Below are 25,140 nucleotides of genomic sequence, written 5' to 3'. Positions count from 1 at the left end.
CCTCACAGTACAACACGTTACATCACAACTCTCTCCACACAGTCACAACACATTACATCACAACTCCCTCCTCACAGATACAACACGTTACATCACAACTCTCTCCTCACAGATACAACACGTTACATCACAACTCTCTCCTCACAGTACAACACATTACATCACAACTCTCTCCTCACAGGTACAACACGTTACATCACAACTCTCTCCTCACAGACACAACACGTTACATCACAACTCTGTCCTCACAGATGCAACACGTTACATCACAACTCTCTCCTCACAGATACAACACGTTACATCACAACTCTCTCCTCACAGATACAACACGTTACATCACAACTCTCTCCTCACAGATACAACACGTTACATCACAACTCTCTCCTCACAGATACAACACGTTACATCACAACTCTCTCCTCACAGACACAACACGTTACATCACAACTCTCTCCTCACAGATACAACACGTTACATCACAACTCTCTTCACACAGATACAACACGTTACATCACAACTCTCTCCACACAGATACAACACGTTACATCACAACTCTCTCCACACAGATACAACACGTTACATCACAACTCTCTCCACAGATACAACACGTTACATCACAACTCTCTCCACACAGTACAACACATTACATCACAACTCTCTCCTCACAGATACAACACATTACATCACAACTCTCTCCTCACAGATACAACACGTTACATCACAACTCTCTCCTCACAGTACAACACATTACATCACAACTCTCTCCTCACTGATACAACACGTTACATCACAACTCTCTCCTCACAGATACAACACGTTACATCACAACTCTCTCCTCACAGATACAACACGTTACATCACAACTCTCTCCACACAGACACAACACGTTACATCACAACTCTCTCCTCACAGATACAACACGTTACATCACAACTCTCTCCTCACAGATACAACACGTTACATCACAACTCTCTCCTCACAGATACAACACGTTACATCACAACTCTCTCCTCACAGACACAACACGTTACATCACAACTCTCTCCTCACAGATACAACACGTTACATCACAACTCTCTCCTCACAGACACAACACGTTACATCACAACTCTCTCCTCACAGATACAACACGTTACATCAGAAAAGTACCTCTTTTAGTGGAAGTATCAGCTTTGCCACCTGTCCTTTTCCTATAAACTGTGCCACAATCTCATAGGAATCATAGCTTTTGCTCTTCCTTGCTTCCATTGCTTTGCTGACGATTCCTTTCACCTCCTTTTCTTCAGCGACGTCACCAAACAACTCCTGGTTAAAAATCTAGAGAGAGAAGGTAAGGGGATTATCCTGTGCTGATAAATACACTGACCAACAGCACCAATGACTTGATTGTGCTTTTTCCTATTACTTACTTTTTCTTCTTTTTCTCTTTTCACTCTACTCACTTTATTTTTTAAAAATATATATTTTCTTACTGTAATTTATAGTTTTTTATTATTATGTACTGCTGCCACTAAACAATAAATTTCCCAACATACAGTATGTCTGATATAATAAACCCGATTCTGGTTCTGGTCAACCCAGACAGGCAGTATTAAGCTCTTCGAGGTGGATAAATACACAAGTGCATTGGAGATACAACACACAAAATACTGGAGAAACCTTGCAGGTCAGGCAGCACCTGTGGCAGGAAATGAACAGCCGATATTTAAAGTCAGAGAGGATTAAAGCACAGAAACAGATGCTTCGGCCCACCTTGTCTGTGCCGTAGTATTCTGCCCGATTCCATCGACCTGCACCCAGACCAGAGCCCACCACCCCCTCCCATCCATGTCCTTATCCAAGTTTCTTTTAAGTGTTGAAATCGAACCTCTTTCCACACTCGCAACACCCTCTGAGTGAAGATAACCCCTTATCCAGACTTGGCAAGGATGTTGAACAGGCAGTGCGAGTAGATAACAGTTACAAAGAGCGGAATATGCACAAGTTTTAAAGTGATGCAGCCTAACAAAGCCTAATACTACTAAGTAACATGACTTCCAAATGGTTATCTTCTATGCCACAGCCGATGAAGACACCCCATAACCCCAGAGCCTTGTAGTCGAGTTTACTGTTCTTGCAACCTTGCATTAATGTCAGTAAGACCAAGGAATTTATTGTGGACTTCAGGAAGGGGTAGATGAGGGGACACACACCAGCCGCCAGCAATGGAAAGGGTGAGCAGTTTCAAATTCCTGGGTGTCAACATCACTGAGGATCTATCCTGGGCCCAATGTACGGATGCAATTACAAAGAAGGCACGGCAGTGGCGATATTTCACTGAGGAGACCCCGTATGTCACCAAAGCCACTCGCAAATTTCTACCTGGCCTGGACGGCGGGGATAGTTGACCTCTTGAGGCAGCACCTCCTGTAGATACTACCAGTGATAGTAGTAGCAGAGCCCATTGCTCCACTGTCCCTACAGTAGCATCTATGGCCTTGTCACTGGCTTTCAGGGCATTGAGACACTGACCCTGCAGATGATCCCTATGACATGCCAATCTTCTTCCCTTCATGGCACCGGTATTTGAAATTTTTTAACAATGAGTCACTGAATTTACACTTACTGCAATTAGGTTATCGATGCAAGGGTCCAAATCACCACTGCTCAGTCTAGGCTCGAGACTCTTCAACACCATATATACTGTGTAGGTCAAAACATGAACCTAAAGAGAAAGAAAAGGTATTTTTCACATCCGCATAGAAACACACAGTTCTTCTGCCTCAGTGACCATCACAGCCTGAGGATTGTGCTGGGGGCAGACTGCAAGTATTACCATGCTTCCAACGGCAACCAGCACGCCCACAACATACTAACACCAGCCCAGCATGCCCACAACTTACTAACACCCACAACATACTAACACCAACCCAGCACGCCCACAACTTACTAACACTAACCCGCACATCTTCGGAATGTGGGAGGAAACCCACGTGGTTACAGGGAGAAACTCCTTACACGTTACAGCGGTGGCAATTGAACTCCGATCATACAGTTAGCTCCGTAAAGCGCTGTACTAACCACAATGCTACTGTCTCTCCCCCCACCCCCGTCCTATGTATGGAAAACCAGTTTCAGCAACAGAACAAAACCTGGGGAACTGAGTATTCAGCCTCTCTGCCACGGAGCTGACAAAGTTGTGTGGCAAGAATTTCAATGAGAGATCCTTAATCCTTCCAGTAACTGTGGATCACCACCCTGACAAAACTTCCAATCAGCTTACTCTTCAAATAAAGGCATCATTTAACCACGCATAATTGATTAGAGAGCTGAAGGTAAAAGAACCCCAAGGGATCAGTGATCATAATGTGATTTAATTCACCCTGAAATTTGAGAAGAACGGAGATGAGGAGAAATTTCTTTAGCCAGAGTGGTGAATCTGTGGAATTCTTTGCCACAGGCAGCTGTGGAGGTCAAGTCTTTATGTATACTTAAGGCAGAGGTTGATCAATTCTTGATTGGTCAGGACGTGAAGGGATACGGGGAGAAGGCAGGAGATTAGGGCTGAGAGGAAAATTGGATCAGTCAGTTACTCGATGTCAGTCAGATGAAAGAGCTGATTGTGGACTTCAGGAAGGGTAAGACGAAGGAACACATACCAATCCTCATAGAAGGATCAGAAGTGGAGAGAGTGAGCAGCTTCAAGTTCCTGGGTGTCAAGATCTCTGAGGATTTAACCTTGTCTCAACATACTGATGTGGTTATAAAGAAGGCAAGACAGCGGCTATACTTTATTAGGAGTTTGAAGAGATTTGGTATGTCAACAAATACACTCAAAAACTTCTATAGTTGTACTGTGGAGAGCATTCTGACAGGCTGCATCACTGTCTGGTATGGAGGGGTTACTGTATAGGGCTGAAAGAAGCTGCAGAAGGTTGTAAATCTAGTCGGCTCCATCTTGGGTACTAGCCTACAAAGTACCCAGGACATCTTTAAGGAGCGGTGTCTCAGAAAGGCAGGTTCCAGTATTAAGGACCTCCAGCACCCAGGGCATGCCCTTTTCTCACTGTTACCATCAGGTAGGAGGTACAGAAGCCTGAAGGTACACACTCAGCAATTCAGGAACAGCTTCTTCCCCTCTGCCATCCGATTCCTAAATGGACATTGAACCTTTGGACACTATCTCACTTTTTTTAATATACATTATTTCTGTTTTTGCACATTTTAAAAAAATTTATTCAATATATGTAATTGATTTACTTGTTTGTTTATCATTATGTTTTATTTTATTTATTTATTTTCTCTCTTTGCTAGATTATGTATTGCATTGAACTGCTGCTGCTAAGTTAACAAATTTCACGTCACATGCCGGTGATAATAAACCGGACTCTGATTCTGATGAAACGGCGGAGCAAACTCGAAGGGCCAAACGGTCTGATTCTGCTCCTGTGTGTTAAGGTCTTGTGCAGACATAAGAATTGCAGTTGCTGGAATCTGAAGCAGAAGATTAAAGTGGTAGTTCAGCCCGTCCAGCATGCAGCAAGGAAGATCAGCATCATCTTCACTTCTCATCAGAATGAGGCAAAGCATTAGGTTTTCCTCTTTATTTTAAGTAATTTATAACCAAAAGACACAGGAGCAGAACGAGGCCATTCCTCCAGCAGACTGTTTGTTGCCTGAGAGAATTAATGATCACCTGAGTAACCTCATCCCACCCTACCTGCAGACCCATCCAATGGGTACCAACTCCCCTCCTCTACCTACCTGGCTAGATAACGAGCCCTCTCACCCACTTAACACTCAAAACCTGCCCACCTCCTCCCTGAGCATAAGACCATTAGATCATGAGACAAAGGAGCAGTGTAGGCCTTTCAGCCTATTGAGCCTTCTCCACCATTCCATCATGGCTGATCTATTCTCCCTCTCAACCTCATTCTCCTGCCTTTTCCCCATAACCTGACTAATCAAGAACCTCTCAACCTCCACTTTAAATATATTGAATGACTTGGCCTCCACAGCCGCCTGTAGCAATGAATTTCACAGATTCAACACCCTTTGGTTAAAGAATTTGCTCCTCATCTCTGTTGTAAAGGGATGCTCTTCTATTCTGAGGCATTAATAACCAAATCTTCAAAGTTCAATGTGTTAGCTCAATTTATTATATTTAATTTTTAAAAATTTGACCTATTTTTACAAATGCATTGGATTTGTTTTTTTACTGTCACATGTACCAAGATACAGTGAAAAACATTTGCCTGCAAGCCATTCAGACAGATCAATTCATACATAAGTACATCGAGGAATTAGAAATACATTGCAAAATAGAGTGCTACAGAGAAAGTGCGGAACGGGTAGACAAAGTGCAAGGGCCATTAAACAAGATAAATTGTGAGATCAGAGATTCATCTGTTAGCATGGGAGGTCCATTCAGGAGTCCTTGAGTCCGGTGGTATATCTGTTTTCTGCCTGACAGGAGCGGCAGAAGAGAGAAGGACTGGAGTTGGAGGGGATCTTTATTATACTGACTGCTTTCCTGAGCCAGTGAGAAGCGTAGACAAGCAGTGCAAAGGAAGTCTGAGGTGCCTCAATACGGGGATGTTTAACATCAGCTGCCAGGTGACCCCGAGGGCCAGGAGCTCAGGACCTGTCACCTGCCCATGAGGTTCTGGAGCTTTGTCTCTCCAATGGAGCTGTCTGCGTTGAGTGAGCAAAAACATGATCCAGGCCACAATGTGTGACCCCGCACTACAGGGTCCTGAGAATCAGAGCAAACAGCAGGCCTTCGGCCCATCTAGTCCATGACAAAACTATGAATTTGCCTACTCCCATCAACCTGCTTCTAGACCATAGCCCTCCAAAGCAAACCCCTCCCATCCACTTACATTCAAACATCTCTAAAATGTTGAAATTGAACCCATTTTCCACCATTTACTCTAGCAGCTCATTCCACACTCTTACCACCCTCTGAGTGAAGACATCCCCCCTCATGTTCTTCTTAAACATTTCACTTTTCACCCTTGACCTCTAGTTCAGTCTCACTCAACACCAGTGGAAAAACTCTGCTTGCATTTGCCCTATCTATAACCCTCATAATTTTGTACATCTCTATCAAATCTTCCCTCATTCTCTTGTGCTGCAGGGAATAAAGTTCTAACCTATTCAGATTTTCCCTCAAACTGAGGCTCTTCTCACTTCTCCCACTTCTGTTGGCCAGAAGATACAAAAGCTTGACAGCTCATATTACCAGCCTCAAGGACAGCCTCTACCCACTGCTGAAAGGACCTCTTGTACAATAAAAATGAACTCTCGACCTCACAATCTATCTCATCATGACCCTGACACTGCACTTTACTGCAGCTGGTAACATTGCACTCTGAAATTTTTATTTATTTTTTATTTGAGTCAGCGATGCTGCACTCTAATGGGCTCTTCTGGCCCAACAAACTCATGTCACATTAACCCATGTGACCTACTCGTCATACATCTCTGGAATGCGGCAGAAATCCACGTGGTTGGGGGAAGAACGTATAAACCCTTGACAGACACTGGAGTAACTGAATCCGGGTTGCTGGCACTGTAATTGTGTTGCGTTAACTGCGACACTACCATGACCCACCCCATCTTACTGCTTTTCGGCCCACAATGTTGTGCTGAAGCAGCTAAAAAATAAATTAAAGAAAAGCAAAAACTAACCCCTCCTACCTATACAATGTCCAGATCCCTCCATCTTCCTCTCATCCATGTGCCTATCTAAACGTCTCTTAAAAATCTCTAATGCATTTGCCCCTACCACAATGCCAGGCAGCGCTGTGCCCCACCTTGAGGTATTTATAGAATGATGGGAAGAAAGCACAAGTGTTTCACCGTATCCTAGTACATGTGACAATAATAAACAGTACACTGATAACTAACACAAAGAAAAGCTTTCCGAAGTGTTGGTAACAGAAACAGAGGAGGTACACGGAAGGAGAAGGTGGACAGGACAGGCAGTAGATGGTCAGAATGGATGAACAGAAGAAGTGCCAATTTCTGTGGAGTGATTGGGCTGAATCAGCCTGTTTCTGGGTTGTAGTTTTAACGTTACAGTTCGATGAGATGTTACCTGAAAGCCCTTGGTTAGAGCTGACTGCATCTCCTTGAGAAGGTACAGAAGGTACCTCGGACCCAGAGTCTCGATTATCTTGGTCAGGGTATTGCGAGCGACGTCTCTGATCTCCTGGGCTCGGTTTTGTAACAGCATGCAGACTTTAATGAGGATGCTAGGTCAGAGGGAGGAGAGCAACACTGTTAAACGATTTCTGTCCCACTGCACCACCCCTCCAGGATCACACGGACACTCTGGGTGAACAGGAAACATTGCGCCCTTTGCTGTTGGGTCCACAATGTCCAACCAAAACAGTTCAAAGCAAATCAAAATGGGGATTTCATCACACTGAACTCTGCTGTAAAAGTACAGGAGAGGCAATTGCCATGAATAATAACAAGCACAGTGAATCACTGAAACTGAAGAAGAATGGGGGGGGGGGGGCGGAGAATCTCATGGAAACATATCAAATATTGGAAGGCCTTGGTGTGAGGAAGTGTCGAGGGGCGTCCTTTAGGAACAGGGATGAGGAGGAACGTTCAGGGTGGGGAATCTGTGGAATTCATTACGACAGACGGCTGTGGAGGCCAAATCATTGGGTATATTTAAAGTGGGGTTAATAGGTTCTTCATTAGTCAGGGTGTTAAAGGTTACAGGAAAAAGGCAGGAAAATGGGGTTGAGAGGGAGAATAAATCAGCCATGATGGAATAGCAGAGCAGACTCGATGGGCTGAATGGTCTGGTTCTGCTCGGTATTTTATGGTCCTATAAAACAATGCCTCCAGAGTTAGAAGACCCTCAGGACACAAGGTCAGTGGTGATCTACATAGTGTACAGAGGATCCGAGGCATGTGCTGATGGGATTAGCTTGGCGGCTACTTCACTTAGAGTGGCTTTTCCACATTTCTGTAACGATCTGGGTTTAATTCCCAGCTGCAATAATGAGATTCAAATCATCCCTCAATCAAAGACCAGACCTCTAGCTGGTAATTCAGAAACCACAGTGCAATCGCACTTCAGAGTGGAGCATCATTCCCTGGTTGGTGTAAACGGCGGTTTCAGCAGAGGGATTTGGGTGGGGTGGCAAGGTAGTGTAGTGGTTCACACAGCACTATTGTAGCCCCAGAAACCTGGGTTCAATCTGCCACTGTCTGTAAGGAGTTTCTACATTCTCCCCATGACCGTGGATTTCCTCAGGATGCTCCGGTCTCCTTCCACATCCCAAAGAGATATGGGTCACCCAGAGAGGGTGTGTGGGTGTAATCGGGCAGTGCGGCCTCGTTCGGCCAGAAGGGCCTGTTATCGTGCTGTATTTCTAAATAAATAAAATATTAAATAAGACAAGGGATGAGGTGAGGTGTGGAGAGTACGAGGAAGTGTTGTTGCATGCTTTCCTAAACTGCGTCAGAAATCTTTCCTCGTACCATGTTGAAAGGCCTTGATAGAGTGGACATGAAGAGGATGTTTCCTATGGTGGGGGACCATGTCCTCTCGGACCAGAGGACATGCCTCAGAAGAGTGGTGCCCATTTAGAATGGACACGAGGAGGAATTTATTTTGCCAGAGTGGTGAATCTGTGGAATTCAATGCCACAGGCAATCTGTGGAGGCCAGGTCATTGGGTATATTTAATGCAGAAGGTAATGGGTTCTTGATTAGTCAGGGCATGAAGGGATATGGGGAGAAGGCAGGAGATTGGGGCTGACAGGGAAAATGGATCGGCCATGTTGAAATGGTGGAGTAGACTCGATGGGCCAAATGGCCTAATTCTCCTATACCTTACAGTTTTATGCAGACATAAGACACTACAGTCGCTGGAATCTGAAGTAGCAAACGAGATGCTGGAGGAACTCTGTGAGTAAGGCAGAAGGAGATGGACAGTCAAGACCCTTCACCTGGACATTGTCTGTTCATTTCCCTCCACGGATGCTGCCTGGCCCATTGAGAATCTCCAGCCTTGTTTGTTCAACACCAACCCCTGCCCATCCTTCACATCTCACTGAATGTAATACAGCCCCCACAGTTGTACCTGGGTAAATTATGCTCCATCACCTCCTTGGGAAGAGTCTGCATCAGTTTAATCATCGCAAAAGCTACGGGAATTCGCACCAATTCCTCATCATTCACCAGTTTTGACTTCACCAACTTGTGCTGGTCATCTCTGGTCACCTGTATAACAACAACCTTTACTAACAGAAAGAAATCAAGAGAAACACACACAAAATGCTGGAGGAACTCAGCAGCTCGGGCAGCATCTATGGAGGGGAATAAACAGTCAACGCTTTAAGCCGAGACCCTGGAAAGAAAGCGGGAAGATGCCCTAATAAGGTAGCGAGGGGAGCAGAAGGAAGACAAGCTAGAAGGTGAAACTAGGTGGGTGAGGAAGAGGGGTGAAGTAAAAAACTGGCAGATGGGTGGAAAAGGCAAAGGGCTGGAGAAGAAGGAATCTGATTAGAGAGGAGAGTGGAACATGGGAGAAAGGGAAGAGGAGGGCTCCACCGTCATGAGTGTGGTCTCAGCATGGCAGAAGAGGAGGCCATAAACGAACATGTCAAAATAGAAATGGGGTTAGGGATTAAAATGGTTGGCCACCAGGAAAATCCACTTTTTGTGCGTAGACTGGAAGTGCTCAATGAATCAAAGAAGTGGAGAAATAGGCTGTTAAAAGTAGGGAGGGAAACAAGGAAGGGAAAGACACACGGGGACAGATTCAGCCTTATAACAGAGCACCAATGAGAATGTCCTGACCTGCTGTATCACCATCTGGTACGGGAATTGCAAGATCCTGAAACAGACTGTAATGACTGCTGAGAGGATTATTGGAGTCTCTCTCTTCCCCCCTTTCCCCATCCAGGACCCCCATACACCAGAAATGCTGTGTTTGCTGAGTCCCCAGCATATCAAGAACCCGTCCCATCCACCCCACAATCTCTTTGACCTCCTACCATCAGGCAGAAGGTACCACAGAATATGAACAACGACTTGGCTGGGTAACAGCTTCTTCCCCCAGGCTGTGAGACATCTGAACTCCATGCTACCCCACCCCCCCCCCGCCCAGTGCACATTACAGAGCCAGCAGCATTATACTGTTGGATATAGTCAGTGGAGGATGCTAAGTCAATGTGTCAAAGGTTACAGGGAGAACAGGATGGACACAGAAAATAAATCAACAATGACAGAATAGCAAAGAGACTTGATGGGCTGAATGGCCTAATCCAGCTCCTATGTCTATTCTTTCTATTATTTTATAAGCTGTATGTGATTATATGAACTATGTTTTTGTACCTTGGTCCCAGAGGAACGCTGTTTCGTTTAGCTTTGTACATGTGTACGGTTGAATGACAACGAACTTCAACTTGACCTTATGTTAGGGTGAAGTGAGAGAGATTACAAAGTGGGTAGGGGGTGGGTGAAGGAGATCGAGGAGTCAGGAGAATCAAGATTATTAGGGAACATTGCCCACAGACCTTTGCAATTAGGCATTTCTGCAGCTTGGGCAGAAAGTTCGCAGTGACAGTGTCTTGAATGTGTTTGATCAAATCTTCCAGCTCCTGGTTACTCCTGGGCTGAAAGGTGACTGGTTTCTTCACTGCCTGCGCTGGAACACATTCTCCAGCAACCCCAGCACCAACTGCGTCTTCTTCATCCAAACCCTCAGTGACCTCTTCCTTCTCTTCCTCAATGGCACCTTCCAGTTCCATGGATTCAGTCACGTTTTCCTCACCTTCTGCCACGACATCTACAGGATGGAAGGGGAATCTCAGAAAAAGTGGGGACAAACGGTACAGACAACAGGTCACCGAAATCGCTTGTAATGTCGATCTAGCGCATGGGTCAGCCAGACTGGGGTGAGAAAATGAATCATGCCTATGTTAGAGAGACCATTCCACCCTACAGTGACATTTGGGTGAAATTTTTATGGGGCGGCATGGTAGCATAGCGGTTAGCATAATACTTCACAGCATCAGTGATCACAGATAGAGATTTAATTCTTGCTGCTGTCTGAAAGGAGTTTGTAACATTCTCCCCATTCCAAAAACATATGGGTTAGTAAGGGTTAGGAAGCTGTGTATAAGCTATATTGACGTCAGAAGCATGGTGACTCTTGCCAGCTGTCCTCAACACAAGTTTGGACTGTTATGGTGTTGATACGAATGTCTCATTTCATTGTATGTTCCAATATACATGTGACAAATATAGCTAATCTCTCTAATCTCACCGAGGTTATGTTGCCAACAAGCTTCCTGACTCAGTTCCTCTGAATCCTGACGTGCCCATTAAAAGGCATTAACATTATTTTTCTGATTTACTTTAACCTATTCTACATTCTCACTAATCATTAGTGAATGTTTCTCCACAATTCCCCAATGGATTTAGGAGCAAAACTATTATGATTATGATTCTAGAATATGATACAATATCCTTAACACAGGCTTTTTTCCAGGGAGGGACTGTTAAAAACAAGAGGGATAGGTTTAATATCAGAAGAAAGAGATTTAAAATGGACATCAGGGGCAGCTTCTATTTACAGCCAGCCATGCCTCTAAGCTTTATGTTACCTGCAGCTAGATTTCACTCAGAAATTCACTGATTTAGCCCTTGCCTAATGACAGGATAATTTACAACAACCAATTAACCTACTAACGCCTTTGGGCTGTGGGAGGAAAGGGCAACACCCAGGGAAAGCCCACGCCCACGTGGGAAGGAATGTACAAACTTGCACACAGAGGACGCTGCAATTGAACTCTGAACCCCAATGCACTGAGTTGCTCTAACCATGATGTTACCATGCGCCCCGGATGAGAGATTTGATAGAAAGACAAATACACCAGAATAACACTAAGCAGATTCCCCACCACTCACTCACTCACAAGTAATACCCAAGATATTCAGCATGCAAACTGGGCAGCACTTCTCAAAACTGCACGTGAAATTTGCTGAAGAAGCAGTGACTTGCAGCCATAATGAATTTATGCCTAGCTTGGTGAGTTTTGTTTTAAAAACAAGGATACACAAAATGAAATCTGGCCACATTCCCTGTTTAGAATGATGAGCTTCCACTCAGCACAGTGAGAGGAGTTCCACTGTGCAGTCACTGAAGCCTGACCTGGCTCTGTGCCTTCTGCCAGCACTGAATTACTTTAAATTGCATTTAAATTAGTTTTTATTTAGTCAATCGATTTGTCCTGCTGTTATACATTAATGAGTTGAAGATGATTTATGTTCAACCAACTCCAATCTGGAAAAAGAAATGTCTCAGCACAAATTAATCTCTCATTAGCACTCCAGCTTTCCGACAGAGGACAAACGCTGGGGGAACTTAACAGGTCAGGCAGCACCTATAGAAATGAATAAACAGTCGATGCTTTGGGCCGAGACTCTTCATCAGGACTAGACTTGATTACAAATTTCGATCAGTTCCAGTCCTGATGAAGGGTCATTGACTGTTTATTCCTTTCCAAAGACACTGCCTGACCTGTCGAGTTCCTCCAATATTTTGTGTGTGTCACTCTGGAATTTCAGCGTCTGCAGAATCTCTTGTTTATGAGTGGCTAATTTATTTTGTCTCATAATCCAAGCAATTGCTCTACGGAAGAGAACTGTGAGCAGTTCAGGGCACCTTATTTAAGAAAAGATGTGCAGGCATCGGAGGAGGTTGGTCCTGGGAATGAGTGAGTATAAGGAGTGTTTGATGGTTCTAGGTCTGAGTACACCGGTGTGGTGTGGCCCTCCACTGGTTGAGGTTGACCATGCATGCTGAGTCCTCACTACCATCTGTGGCTGATGAGAGCAACACCAGAGTGGCAAAGGTCACACCTCGAAGTGGCCTCAGCTCTGATGCAGCTCCAGTGTTCCTTTCCCTGCCTGACTTAAGGAGCTGTTTCAGCGTGTTTGTTCGTCCGTGCGGTCAGCTACACGTTTCTCCCAGGACTCAGTGCTGACGTCCAGCGCCTTCATGTCCCGTTTGCAGACATCCCTGTGGCATAGTTGTAGGCAGCCAACAGTTCTCTTGCCTGAAGCTGTCTCACCATGAAGGATGTCTTTTGCACGTGGCAGACATTCCCATCCACCACAGTCTACGCTGCCCGAGCAGGGTGTACACACCAGGGAGGCCAGCGTGTGAGAGATACACTGTCTCTCCCGGGGAGCCCAAGATGAGATGCAGGCACCTTAATTGGAAGGTGTTAAGCCTTCTTTCCTGCTTATGTCCATGTCTCGTTGCTGTACAGCAGTGTGCTGGTGAAACAAGCATTACATACTGCCATTTTTGTATTGACTGAGTTTGGCGTTATCCCAGGCTTCTACGGTGAGGCAGGCAAGCATCATTGCAGGCTTGCTGATGCACCTGTCGGTATTTGTGTGCAAGGAGAGGTTGTCCCTGATGATGGACCCCAGGCATATGAACTGATGGACAGCATCCAGTTTGTAATAATCAATGGTCCACAACTTGTCCCAAGACATTTGTCTATTTCAGGCTGTTAGTCCGACCAAAGTCCTTGTAGGCTTGGGAGAAGCGACCCATCAAGCTGTGGAGTGTGGGATGTGGCTGCTGCATCATCAGCAGACAGCATGTCTTTGATTATAGTTCCGTGCACTTTGATTTTGGCTTTTAGGAGAGCGAGGTTAAAAACCCTGCCATCTGATCTAGTGTGGAGGTAGATCCCCTCTGTAGAGGTGCCAAATACATGCCTGAGGAGGGCATAGAAGACCTCGAAGGGTGTTGGGGGGAGAATACAGGCCTGGTTAATGCTCCTGCTTTTGTCAAAGGACTCTGAAGAGTTGCCGTTAAACTGCACAGCCCCCTTCATGTGGCTGTGGAAGGGTTTCATCAGCTCTGTAGTCTTGGTTCGCAGCCTACCTAAGAGAGGATCTAAAAGAACCGTCTCTGTTGACCAAGTCAACTATCTAGGTGAGATCAATAAATATGACATACAGGGAGTTCACAAACAAGGGAAAATCTGCAGATGCTAGAAAACTGAGCAACACACACAAAATGCTGGAGAACTTAGCAGGCTAGACAGCACCCAAGGAAAAAAGTACAGTCGATGTTTTGGCCCAAGACCTGCCAAAGGGTCTCGGCCCGAAACGTCAACTGTACTTTTTTTCTTGAACTTTTGTTCTCTGAACTTCTGGAAGTGGGTGAGAGAGAAAATCACATCCAGATTTGACCTTCCAGCACGGAAGCCGCTCTGTGACTCCAGACATTCAGCCAACTTCTGTAGGTGGACCAAGAAGACTTGGCAAGCAACAGCACGCGGGAGGGAAGTGCCCTTCTTGAGTGCTCACTGAAGTTTGGAAGAATGAGGGAAATCCGACTGAAATCTATCGAATATTGAAAAGTCTAGATAAAGTGGACATGAAGAGGATGCTTCCTACAGTGAGGGAGTCTAAGACCAGAGAGTATAGCTTCAGAATAGAAGAACATTCATTTGGAACTGAGATGAGGAGGAACTTCTTTAGTCAGAGGATGGTGAACCTGTGGAATTCACTGTCACAGGCAGCTGTGGGAGCCAAGTCACTGGGGATATTTAAAGTGGAGGTTGATAAATTCTTGATTAGTTAGGGAACAAAAGCTTACAGTGAGAAGGCAGGAGAACAGGGATGAGGAGGGTAATAAATCAGTCACGATGGAATAGTGGAGCAGACTCAGTGGGCTGAGTGGCCCATTTCTACTCCTGTGTATTATGGTTTTAAAACACCTACTTCCATCTTCTGTGGTCTGAACTGCTTCAAAGTCCTTCCTCAGGCTTTCTGGGTCAAAGTGAAAGGCGTCAAGCACCGACAGCAGCAAACTGTTGGAGAGGACATCAGCACAAGATCAGAAAACTGTTTACAGTCAGTGTTAATTTTAACAAATGGAAGTATAACATTAACTCATTTCCACTTCATTAGATATTGGTGACATTTACTACTGTGGGTCATTTTCAGAACACCTGGTCAATAAATTAGGGGGTACACTTGATCTAAAATTTAATTCACAACATCAGGGCCAGAAAAAGTTCCAGCACTAGTTCCTGTACTGAGAAATTTCCAATATGTTCATTCTCTACACCAGAACATAGAGTATTAGAGAAGTACAGCACAGAAACAAGATCCCTATATTCTTCAACACTGTTAAAGATTTTACCATTAAAAGAGTACTATCCTTTTATATTACCAGATTTTCTCTAGAGCACTGTAGGTTGAAGGGGTAATTGAACAAAAATAATACACTAATCTTGCTTAAAATGTTGAAAAGAATGTTTCATCTTTAACTTTATGACTTTTGAGATCAGTTCATCTCCTACTCACTTAGCTATTCACAGTAACAGAAGTTTTGACCAGGGGAGCCCAAACTTCTGCGTGCCACTATACATCTGTCAGTGATAATCAGATTCTGATATACACACCTTACTGCCAGTTTCTGATTGATCTCTCCGGTCTGTAGAACATGGATGTAACGCTTCAGGTGATAGGTGTACGAGGACCAGGACAAGTGCCTGCATGCAGCTCCCACCAGCTCCACAGAAGCTGACGTCATGTTCTCATACTGGAGTGTTGTAAGTAGAAAAGATAAGCATAGAGTGAAACACTGCAGAATAAAGCCCATTTTACAATCTTGGTTACTGCAATGTGACAAGTGGAGGCAGATGACTATTCGATTTGGGCCCACTACACAGTTTGATCACGGTTGGTCATCCAAATACGAAGGATCACGTGTTGGCCAGAAAGAACTACAATCTCCAAATCAGTGACCAGGAATGAGGAATGAGGCAAAGGTGGTGGAAAAAGACAGAACCTAAAGTATTTGTTTTTGCCATGTGGTGGTAGGAATGGAGGCAGCCATTTTGTGAACTGATTTTTACTACAGGATAACTTAATCAGAGCAGCTGAAAGGTAGACACAAGGACTTTCTGCTAATGCTCTGCTAAACCCGAAACCATTCTCAGATAAGAAGCTGTTTAGTATGTAAAATGGCAGGTTTGCAGAAGGGGCAGTCATCTGAACCCAGTGTTTGGCTGACCTGATTGAACTAGACTGAACTGAACCATTCTGACTGAGTTACACAGAACAAAACACATGACCTAACTCACAAGGCTGAAGGGAGAGCCATACAGAATTACTGCTTGTAGTCTTGGGCCACTTCCAATGAGAAACTGGCAAAGGTCAGTCAGATGACCTTAAGCCAACAAAATTGAAACATCTGTTAAGAAAAGGAACAAGAATGGAGAAATTTGAGAGCGGCAACAGCAACAAGTCCGGAGACCAGCCATCACAGAAGTGGACAACCATATGTTGGAGATATGGAGACTACTGTACACTGGAATCAGAAAAATGCCTGCCCAGCGGAGACTCGCTTCTTCAGGTTTTGCCTTTTCTCTTCTCTGACTGCTCAGAGGCTCAGAGAAAACTAACAGCTGTGCACACAAGAATTCATTTGTGTATAGCCATGTGCTTGTGAACTAAAACAATAAAGGTAATTGTCAGTAAACAGAGATTCCCTCTGTGTCTACCTGATCATTATAATTGAGGGCTGATTCTTTAACACAAATCTAGGGTCTAGGATCAAGCTTTTTCTTTTTTTAATTTATTTTTTATTGAAGTTCATCATCAAACAAACATTTCCATAAGATGTATTTCAGACATTGTACATATATATCATATAATCATATATGCCACAAATCTCCACATAATATTTATCTGAGGTATACACTTGTAGAAAAGAGAGGAATGAAAGAACAAGCGAAAGGAAAAGACTATGTACAAGTAAGGAGTGATTTTTTTTTACAACATATTAATTGATTTGTGAATAAAATCAGGCCTATGAGGCATTATGTAGTTAAACCATTTTCCCAGTATGAATCAAATTGTTCCATCTTATGATTAACAGATGCTGTTATCTTCTCCATTTTGTAAATGTCCATTGTAATTTCCATCCATGTATTTAAGGTTGGGCTCTCCTGTGATAACCATTTCCTAGTAAGAGTCTTTTTACCAGCCAGCAGCAGTATATTCATTAAATATTTATCTCTTTTCAACCATTCTTGAGGTATATACCCAAAATATATGGTCTTACTTTCTAAGGGTATTTCACATTTAAAGATGTCTTGTAGGGCATTGTGTATCCCCTTCCAATAGTTTTTGATAACAGGGCAGTCTCAAAAAATATGATAATAATTTGCATTTTGATTTCCACAATTTCTCCAGCAAACAGGGAGGTTACTATCATAATGGGATTTCTGAGAGGGTGTAATAAAATATCTTATCAAGTTTTTCCATCCAAACTCCCTCCATTTCTGTGAACGGGTACACTTCTATTGATACCTCCATATTATTGTCCATTCTTCCTCAGATATAATTATCCCTCCTTCCTTCTCCCATTTTGTTTTAATGTATGAAGTCGAATGTGTTTTAAGATTTGACAAACCCTTATACATGCTTGAACTGATTCTACTACTGTTATCTGAATTATATGCTTTTCTAAATAGCTCTATCAAACATGTTCTTGCCTTGGTTACATTTTTAACTGTCCTATTAACATATTGTCGCATCTGTAAATACCAATAAGTCTTGTTTTTCTAATAAGTGTTTCTCTTTAAGCATTTCAAAACTGAACAGTGTTCCTTCTTTCATTATATTGCAAAGAACTGTTATTCCTTTAGCTGTCCAGTCCTTAAATCTAGCATCCAGTTTATTCAGCGTAAAATCCGAGTCATATGCACACTATTTAAGAATTGCATTATCTCCCTCTAGATTATATTCTTTTATAGTAGTTTTCCATATTTTAAGAGTCAATTTCACCCATGGGTTATCAATAGTATTTATGTACCTTTGCAGGTTGTTATCAGCCAAAATTACCTGTATGGGATGGGAAGTACCCGCTCCTCAATGTTTTTCCATTGAGTGTCATATGATGGGTTGCACCAACATATCACAGCTCTCAACTGTGCTGCAAAATAATAATCTCTAAGAGAAGGTAGGCCCCAACCCCCCTTATCCTTTGCTAATTGCAAAGTTTTGAGACAAACTCTAGGCCTTTTACCCTGCCAAATATACCTTGATAACATCTTGTTCCATTCATTGAATTGATTTTGATTAATCTCTATTGGTAGGGTCTGAAAGAGATATAACAGTCTAGGCAGTTTATTCATTTTAATAGATTCAATCCTTGAACTGAGACTGAAAAAAGGAATTAGGTTCCATCTTGTTATATCTTCCTTAATTTTTTTATATATAGTCTGCATTCTGATAATTTTGCCAAATCTTTTAGCATAATGATGCCCAAATATTTGAAAGACTCTTTTTGCCATGCCCAGGGATATCTACTTTCAATTTCTCTTGGTGGGCTACAGTTATATGTAAGTAATTGGGTTTTATCTATGTTGATCTTGTATCATGATAATTGATCATATTGTTCAAAGGATTGCATCAATTTAGGTACAGAGTATGTTAGATTACCCTAGATAGATCAAAATGTCATCCATGTAACAGGCCAATTTAAGCTTTCTCTGTTTAATAGTAATTCCCCTGATATCTTCATTCTGTCTGATGTATTGAGCTAATGGTTCCAGATATAATGCGAAGAGTAGTGGTGACCATGCACAACCCTGTCTCGTTCCCCTTTCTAGGATAAGACTATTTGATAAATATCCATTGATTTTAATCCTAGCAGTAGGGTTGTCATAGTGTCTGTATAGTTTTAATAATTGTGTCTTGGAAACCAAATCTATGTAAAACTCTGCAAAGAAAATTCCAATTAACAGAATCAAATGCTTTTTCAGTGTCCACACTTAACACTATTGCTTCGATTTTTTTTTGTATATGATCCATAATGTGAAGTGTCCTTCATATATTGTCTTGTGTCTGGCGTTATATAAAACCTGTCTGATCGTTATGTATCAGTATGGGTAGAAACTCCTCTAATCGTTTGGCCATGATGGAGGTAAATAATCTATAATCTACATTAAGAACGGATATTGGTCTAAATGACCCACATTTCATTTTATCCTTGCCTTCTTTCGGTATAGCTGAGATTATCGCTTCCTTCCAGCTGGGTGGCATTTGAGCCATTTTTAGAACCCAGCTCAGTGTGGGGAATAAGACAGGAATTAACTCATTTTAAAATTCTTTGTACCACTCTGCCATATACCCATCTGATCCTGGTGACTTGCTTAATTTAAGTCTACTAATTGCAGCTTTTAATTCAACTTCAGTTATGTCAGCAGTCATCGTTCTATTTTGTTCTTCGCTTAAAGTGGGTAACTCTAGAGAATTCAGGAAGGTGTCAATTTGGGTTAGGCTTCCCCTGGAACTTTGGAATATAGTGTTTCGTAAAACACTTCAAAAGCTTCTTGAATTTCACATAGCTTATTTTTTTAAATCATTTTTTGTTCTTGGGTCCCTAATTCTATGAGTTGTATTTTCAGCTATCTTTTTTTTAGTTTCCACACCAGTATTTTCATAGACTTAGATCCACTTTCATAATGTCTCTTTCAGAAACATTAAATTTTTCCTAATTTCTTGAGTAGCCAAACTATTAATTTCGTTCCTAATTTTTAAAATTTCCTCTAATATATCCAGTGCCAAATTCAATTTGTGTTTTTTTTCTAGTTCCTTCAGCCTATTTTGTAATTCCTCTAATGGTTTATTCCTTATTTTTTTCTTATATGAAGATATCGCTATAATTTTCCCTCTTAAAACAGCCTTCAGAGTATCCAATAGAATGGGAGGTGAAACCTCTTCATTATCATTGAATTCTAAGTAAAGACCAATTTCTTTTTTAATTTGTTCCTTAAAGTAGGGATCATTGAGTAGACTTGAATTTAGTTTCCAAATAGTATTCTCTGGTTGTAGTTCAAAATCAACAGATAAATATATAGGTGCATGGTCACTTACATCTATTGTCCCAATTCCACAGGTGTTTATTTTGTCTTTGTCTTTTCCAAATGTTATGAAATAGTCTATTCTTGTATATACAGAATGGGGAGCAGAATAATAAGTGTAATCCCTTCTGTCAGGGAAAAGGTCCCTCCATATATCAATTAAACCAACATCCTCAGAAAGCGTATTAACTTTCTTATGTAAAAATTTTGTTTCATAGGTTTTTCTATTGGAAGAGTCTAACTTTGGTTGTAATTGTAAATTTAAGTTTCCCCCACATATCAGGAGACCTTCTGTTTCCATTACCATAATATTTGTAATTTTCTAAAGAAACTAATATCACTTCCTGGGGGTGCATATATATTCAATAGAGTAACTGAATTGCCGTCTATATTCCCCCTTACCAGAATATATCTGCCCTCCTTAACTCCCATTTCGAATACTTTTTCAAAATTTAGCTTGCTTGAGATAAGAACAGCAACTCCTTTCCTATGTCCTGATTTATAGGAGGAGAAAAACAAATTAGTGAAGCCCATTCTCTTTAGTTTTCCATGTTCATTATCACTTAAGTGAGTTTCCTGTAAATATACTACATGGGCTTGTTCTTTTTTCATTTTGGATAGAATTCTACTACGGTTGATTGGATTTAACAGCCCATTGATATTAAAAGAAATGAATTTTACCTTGTCCTTAGCCATCTGTATTTATCTGTCAATGTATCATTGAAATTAGGAGAAATAAACTTGATCTACTCCCTGAACAAATAAGAACCAAGAAATGCAAATAATTAAAAAAAGGCAGTGAAGGTGTGATTCCAAGGCTGAGGTCTCTAGTAGATGACCCTGGGTTGAGCTAGAGGAAACGTCTAGCTGTGGGGGATAACCCCTCCTACTTGTGAATTGAGGGCCCCCATTGCAGTATTCATAAAAGTAAGCGAACAAATCCATTACACAGAAAAGATTTCCCTGTGTATTCCTCCCATATACATATTCTCATTTAGGTGGGGAAAAAGAAGTGAATGAATGAATAAAAAAGAAAATTGAGTAATATAAAATCCACATTATAATAAGTATTTCTCGAGATAGGTATATCACCGTCTATTTTTGCTTCTGTTTAGCTTATCAACATTTTTAAAGTTAGCCAAACCTTACGGCTCTTCTGGAGGGGGTGAGGGCTGTCTTTGGAAAACTCACAGTCTCTTCCTGACGTACTTCTCTCGGCCTCCTCCCGTCCCCGCTTTCTCGATTCTCTCACTATTTCCCAGCCAGAGCGGGATAACTGCTCAGCCAGGCTTTCCCTCGGTTTGATCACACTGACAGGCAACCCTCTGGCCTTCATGTCTGTACTCACCTCTTCCACTGTCTGGTACAGTTGGATCCCATCTTCATAAAACATCCACAGTTTAGCAGGGTACAGAGTTTGCAATCTAATCTTTCCTTGCTTTAATATTCACTTTACTTCAGAGTATTCTTTACGTTTCTGCAGGACCGCTGGGGGGGGGGGGGCGGTAATCTTTATTGAAATATATTAATTTCCCATCCAAAAACACCCTCTTCTTACCCCAGACCCTTCACAGAATCTCCACCTTGGTATTGTATCGAAAGAATCTAAATATTATTGAGAGAGGCTTATCTTCTCTGTCTCCAGTAGGCCCTGGGGCGAGCTCACGATGTGCCCTCTCAATTTCCAGCTCCATAGTCGAAGGAACCTCTCGCGCGTCCTACAGCAACTCTCTTACAAACTCCATCATAGACAAACCCTCCACTCCTTCGGGAACATTGTATATCCTGATATTTTTCTGCCATGATCTTCCCTCCTGGTCAAGCAGTTTATTTTCTTGGTGATTTAATACTTTTATCGTCTTTCTTAGTATCCATTCCACATTTTGCACGTGATCTTCTGCCTTCTCAATTCGTGTCTCTGCCACCACTATTTTTTGATTGACGTTGGCAAGCTCTGACTTAATATCATGTAGCTGCTGTTTTATATCTTTTTGGAACTCCTGTATTTCTTCCAAAATTTTTTACCATATTTGCCGCTTCACCTGAACGAGGCCCATCGTCAGCCTCGCTACCACGCGTTCGGGTAGGAGAGCCGCTCGCTGCACCCCTCTCGTCCACAGGGATGCTTTTTTAATCTCCATTTCTTCCCCCATTCTTGCCCCCCTTATCAATTCAGATATTTTCAAAAGATCTTATATTTGATGGATTAACGGGACAAAATATGCATTTTTCTGAAGGCGCTACTGACTTAAGCTTCCATTCTGGATAATGACGTCACCAGAACCCGAATCAAACTTTTTCACTATATATATTCACATGTATTGTGAACTTGCTGTGGTGTGTTGGTCAGGGTGTGACATGCAACAAAAACGATATCCAACAATTATAAAGAATAAAGAATTGTATTAGAAAGTAAAGTTAGAGGTTAAAGTAAGACCAAGGAATAAAACCTGCACAAGTACATACATACCAGCACGTAATTACAATGTAAACAGCATTATAAAAAGCAGCTTAAAGCCCCATGTCCTTTCATCCCAAGGAAAGTACCCAGCTTCTAGAGTTAGAGCAACACAGCAATAAAACAGGCCCTTCGGCCCAACTTGTTCCTACACAACGATTTATTAAACTGAGCCTGCGTTCAGCCAATATCCCTCTCCACGTTTCCTATCAACAAACTTGCCCAATTATCTTTTAAGTGTTGTGTCTGTACACACCTCTACCACTTGCTCAGGCAGCTCATTCCACACACACACCAGGCTTTGTGTGACAAAGTTGCCCCCAGCTTGCTTTTAAACCTTTCCTCTCTCATCTTAAACCTATGTGCTCTTGTTATGGACTCCTTTATCGTGGGGAAAAGACCGTCACTGTCAAGTTTATCTGTGACCCTCTGATTTTATAAACCTTTAAGGATTTTGGATGTTGTTAATGTTTGGTTTTGACTACTTTCTGTGATGGAGAGCTCCACAGAGCCACCACTCCGTAGAAGAAATTTCCCCTCATCTCAGCCCTTGATGACTTATCCTTTCACTGGGAATCCAGTCTGGGACATCCCAGTCATAGGAATCATCACCCTCCCATTAGGTAATCTGGTTCCCCTATCAGCCTTATCCAGTTTCACTCCTTGTTCTTTAACTCCTTCCAGTTCAGATTGAAGAATACCCACCTGAACAGTGGAAGTTAATGGGTTCTTGACTAGTCAGGGTGTTGAAGGCTACGGGGAGAAGGCAGGAGAATGGGGTTGAAATGGACAATAAATCAGTCATGGTTCGAAGGCAGAGAAAACCCAATAGGCCGAATGGCCACATTCTGCTCTTATGGTCTTTGACACAGATCCAGTTCTTACCTTCAGCATGTTTTCATTAAACAGTGTTGATATAGCATAAGGCATGATATAATTCATCAGCGATCTGGAAGATAGTGTGAGCTTCCCCTCATCCAAGTGCTTTGCAAGTTTTCTCAAGGCTCGAGCCCTTCTGTGGATCTAAACATTCAAGACAAAACAGAATAATAAATCACGCTGGAATCCCTACACGTCAGAAACACCACCAGGGAGAACTCCAAACCAGTTCAATAATAAAATCTGTTCCTGCATCACGGTCAAAGGCAGTGAGCGTTCACTGAGAGTGCAGCTGGAATCACACTAATTCTGTTCCCTGTCCAGCCAGTTCCCTACAACCATCAAGCTCCTGAACCTGTGTGGATAACTTCACTCACCACTACTCTAAACTGATTCCATAAAGTGCACTCACTTTAAAAGCCAACAAATATTGAAAGGCTTGGATAGAGTGGGCCTGGAGAGAATGTTTCCGATGGTGGGGAGTCTAGGACCAGAGGGCACTGCCTCAGGACAGAGGGACGTCCATTTAGAACAGAAATGAGGTGGAATTTCATTAGCCTGAGGGTGGTAAGTATGCAAAATTCACTACCACAGGCAGCTGTGGAGACCAAGTCCTTGAGTATATTTAAAGCAAAAGTTCTTGATTAGTCAGGGTATCAAAGGTTATGGGGAGAAGGCGTGAGAATACGGTTGATAGGGATAATAAATCAGCCATGCTGGACTGGCAAAGCAGACTCAATGGGCCAAATGCCCTGATTCTACTCTTATGGACTCTTTTCAACTCATTCTCAGTTTTTTTAAAATTTGCAGAATGTGTCTTCTTTTGCATAACAGCTGTTTGTCGGTCTTTATGTATAGTTTTTCTATTGTATTTCTTTATTTTTCTGTAAATACCTGCAAGAAATTGAATCTCAAGGTAGTAAATGGTGACATTAACATTTATTCTTCAGTGTGTATCTTTGTATATTACCATCTGTGGTTTTAGAGACAACCTAACTTCTGGAGTTACTGCACTACGTTGGACTCTGTGTTGCTATAACGTCCAGCAGCACTGTTCTTCCTGGCAACCCAGCCAACTTTAACCAACGTAACAAAAAAGATAAGATACAAAAACACTTCATGACTCATTGATGTTTTGCATTCAATGGGCCATGATATTGTGTGCTCATCTCTACACATACAGAAACTTTCACATTTGTCACATGTGCACAAAAGGTACAATAAAATCCTTTCTTTGTGTTAACAGCCAACACACACAAGAATGTCTGCAAATGTCTCCACACATTCTAGTGCCAACCTCTCAAGCCCATAACTTTCTCACGAGTGCAACTGTGTGACTGGTGGACTTACAAGCACAAAAATCCCCCAACCATCTTTTAACAATGGTGTCATTAACAATGCAGCACACTCCTGTGCAGTCCCTGCTTACATTATGAATAACCTCTTGGGTATGAAATAACTCCAACAAGAGGCTGCAGGCATTGGAATTTGGGGAAACGAACTCTCTGCTGGAGAAACTCTGTGATATCAAGCAGCACCTGGTGGGTGGGGAGGAGGAACTTCAACATTTCATGTCTCAATTTTATATTGGAGTCATTGAAGATGGGATTTCTACCGATGTCCATTCTGACTGGTTGCTCCAAGGGAACTTCAATGCACAGTAACGCAGGAGGTTACAGAGAATGATGGACTAAACCAATTCCGTCACATGGACAGCTCTCCTCACCAGTTTGGACATCTCTAAGAGATGATATCTCAGGAAGGTGACACCTATCATTGGGGACCCCCACCATCTATGCCATGTCCTCTTCTCATTGCTGCCACTAGGCAGGAGGTACAAGAGCCTTAAGACCTGCACCTCAAGGTTCACCGCTGCCA

The 25,140-nt window shown here is 42.5% G+C and overlaps 1 protein-coding gene across 1 annotated transcript in view; it reads right to left on the bottom strand.

Moving 5' to 3' along the window:
• Nucleotides 1-25,000, bottom strand: part of utp20 (UTP20 small subunit processome component) — a 72,303-nt gene extending 47,303 nt beyond the window's left edge. The window contains exons 1-9 of the mRNA XM_073057620.1: nt 24,989-25,000; nt 23,269-23,406; nt 15,453-15,592; nt 14,767-14,855; nt 10,530-10,801; nt 9,092-9,231; nt 7,082-7,238; nt 2,606-2,704; nt 1,150-1,317 (exon numbers count right to left, since the gene is read on the bottom strand). Coding sequence (XP_072913721.1) covers nt 1,150-1,317; nt 2,606-2,704; nt 7,082-7,238; nt 9,092-9,231; nt 10,530-10,801; nt 14,767-14,855; nt 15,453-15,592; nt 23,269-23,406; nt 24,989-25,000 — 1,215 coding nt within the window. The remainder of the gene's footprint in view (nt 1-1,149; nt 1,318-2,605; nt 2,705-7,081; nt 7,239-9,091; nt 9,232-10,529; nt 10,802-14,766; nt 14,856-15,452; nt 15,593-23,268; nt 23,407-24,988) is intronic.
• Between the last annotated feature and the right edge of the window lie 140 nt (nt 25,001-25,140).

The sequence above is a fragment of the Hemitrygon akajei genome, chromosome 10 (assembly GCF_048418815.1).
Source record: "Hemitrygon akajei chromosome 10, sHemAka1.3, whole genome shotgun sequence".
Classification (NCBI taxonomy): domain Eukaryota; kingdom Metazoa; phylum Chordata; class Chondrichthyes; order Myliobatiformes; family Dasyatidae; genus Hemitrygon; species Hemitrygon akajei.
Note: the sequence above shows the minus strand (reverse complement) of the source record. Positions and strands in the feature narration are given on the sequence as shown.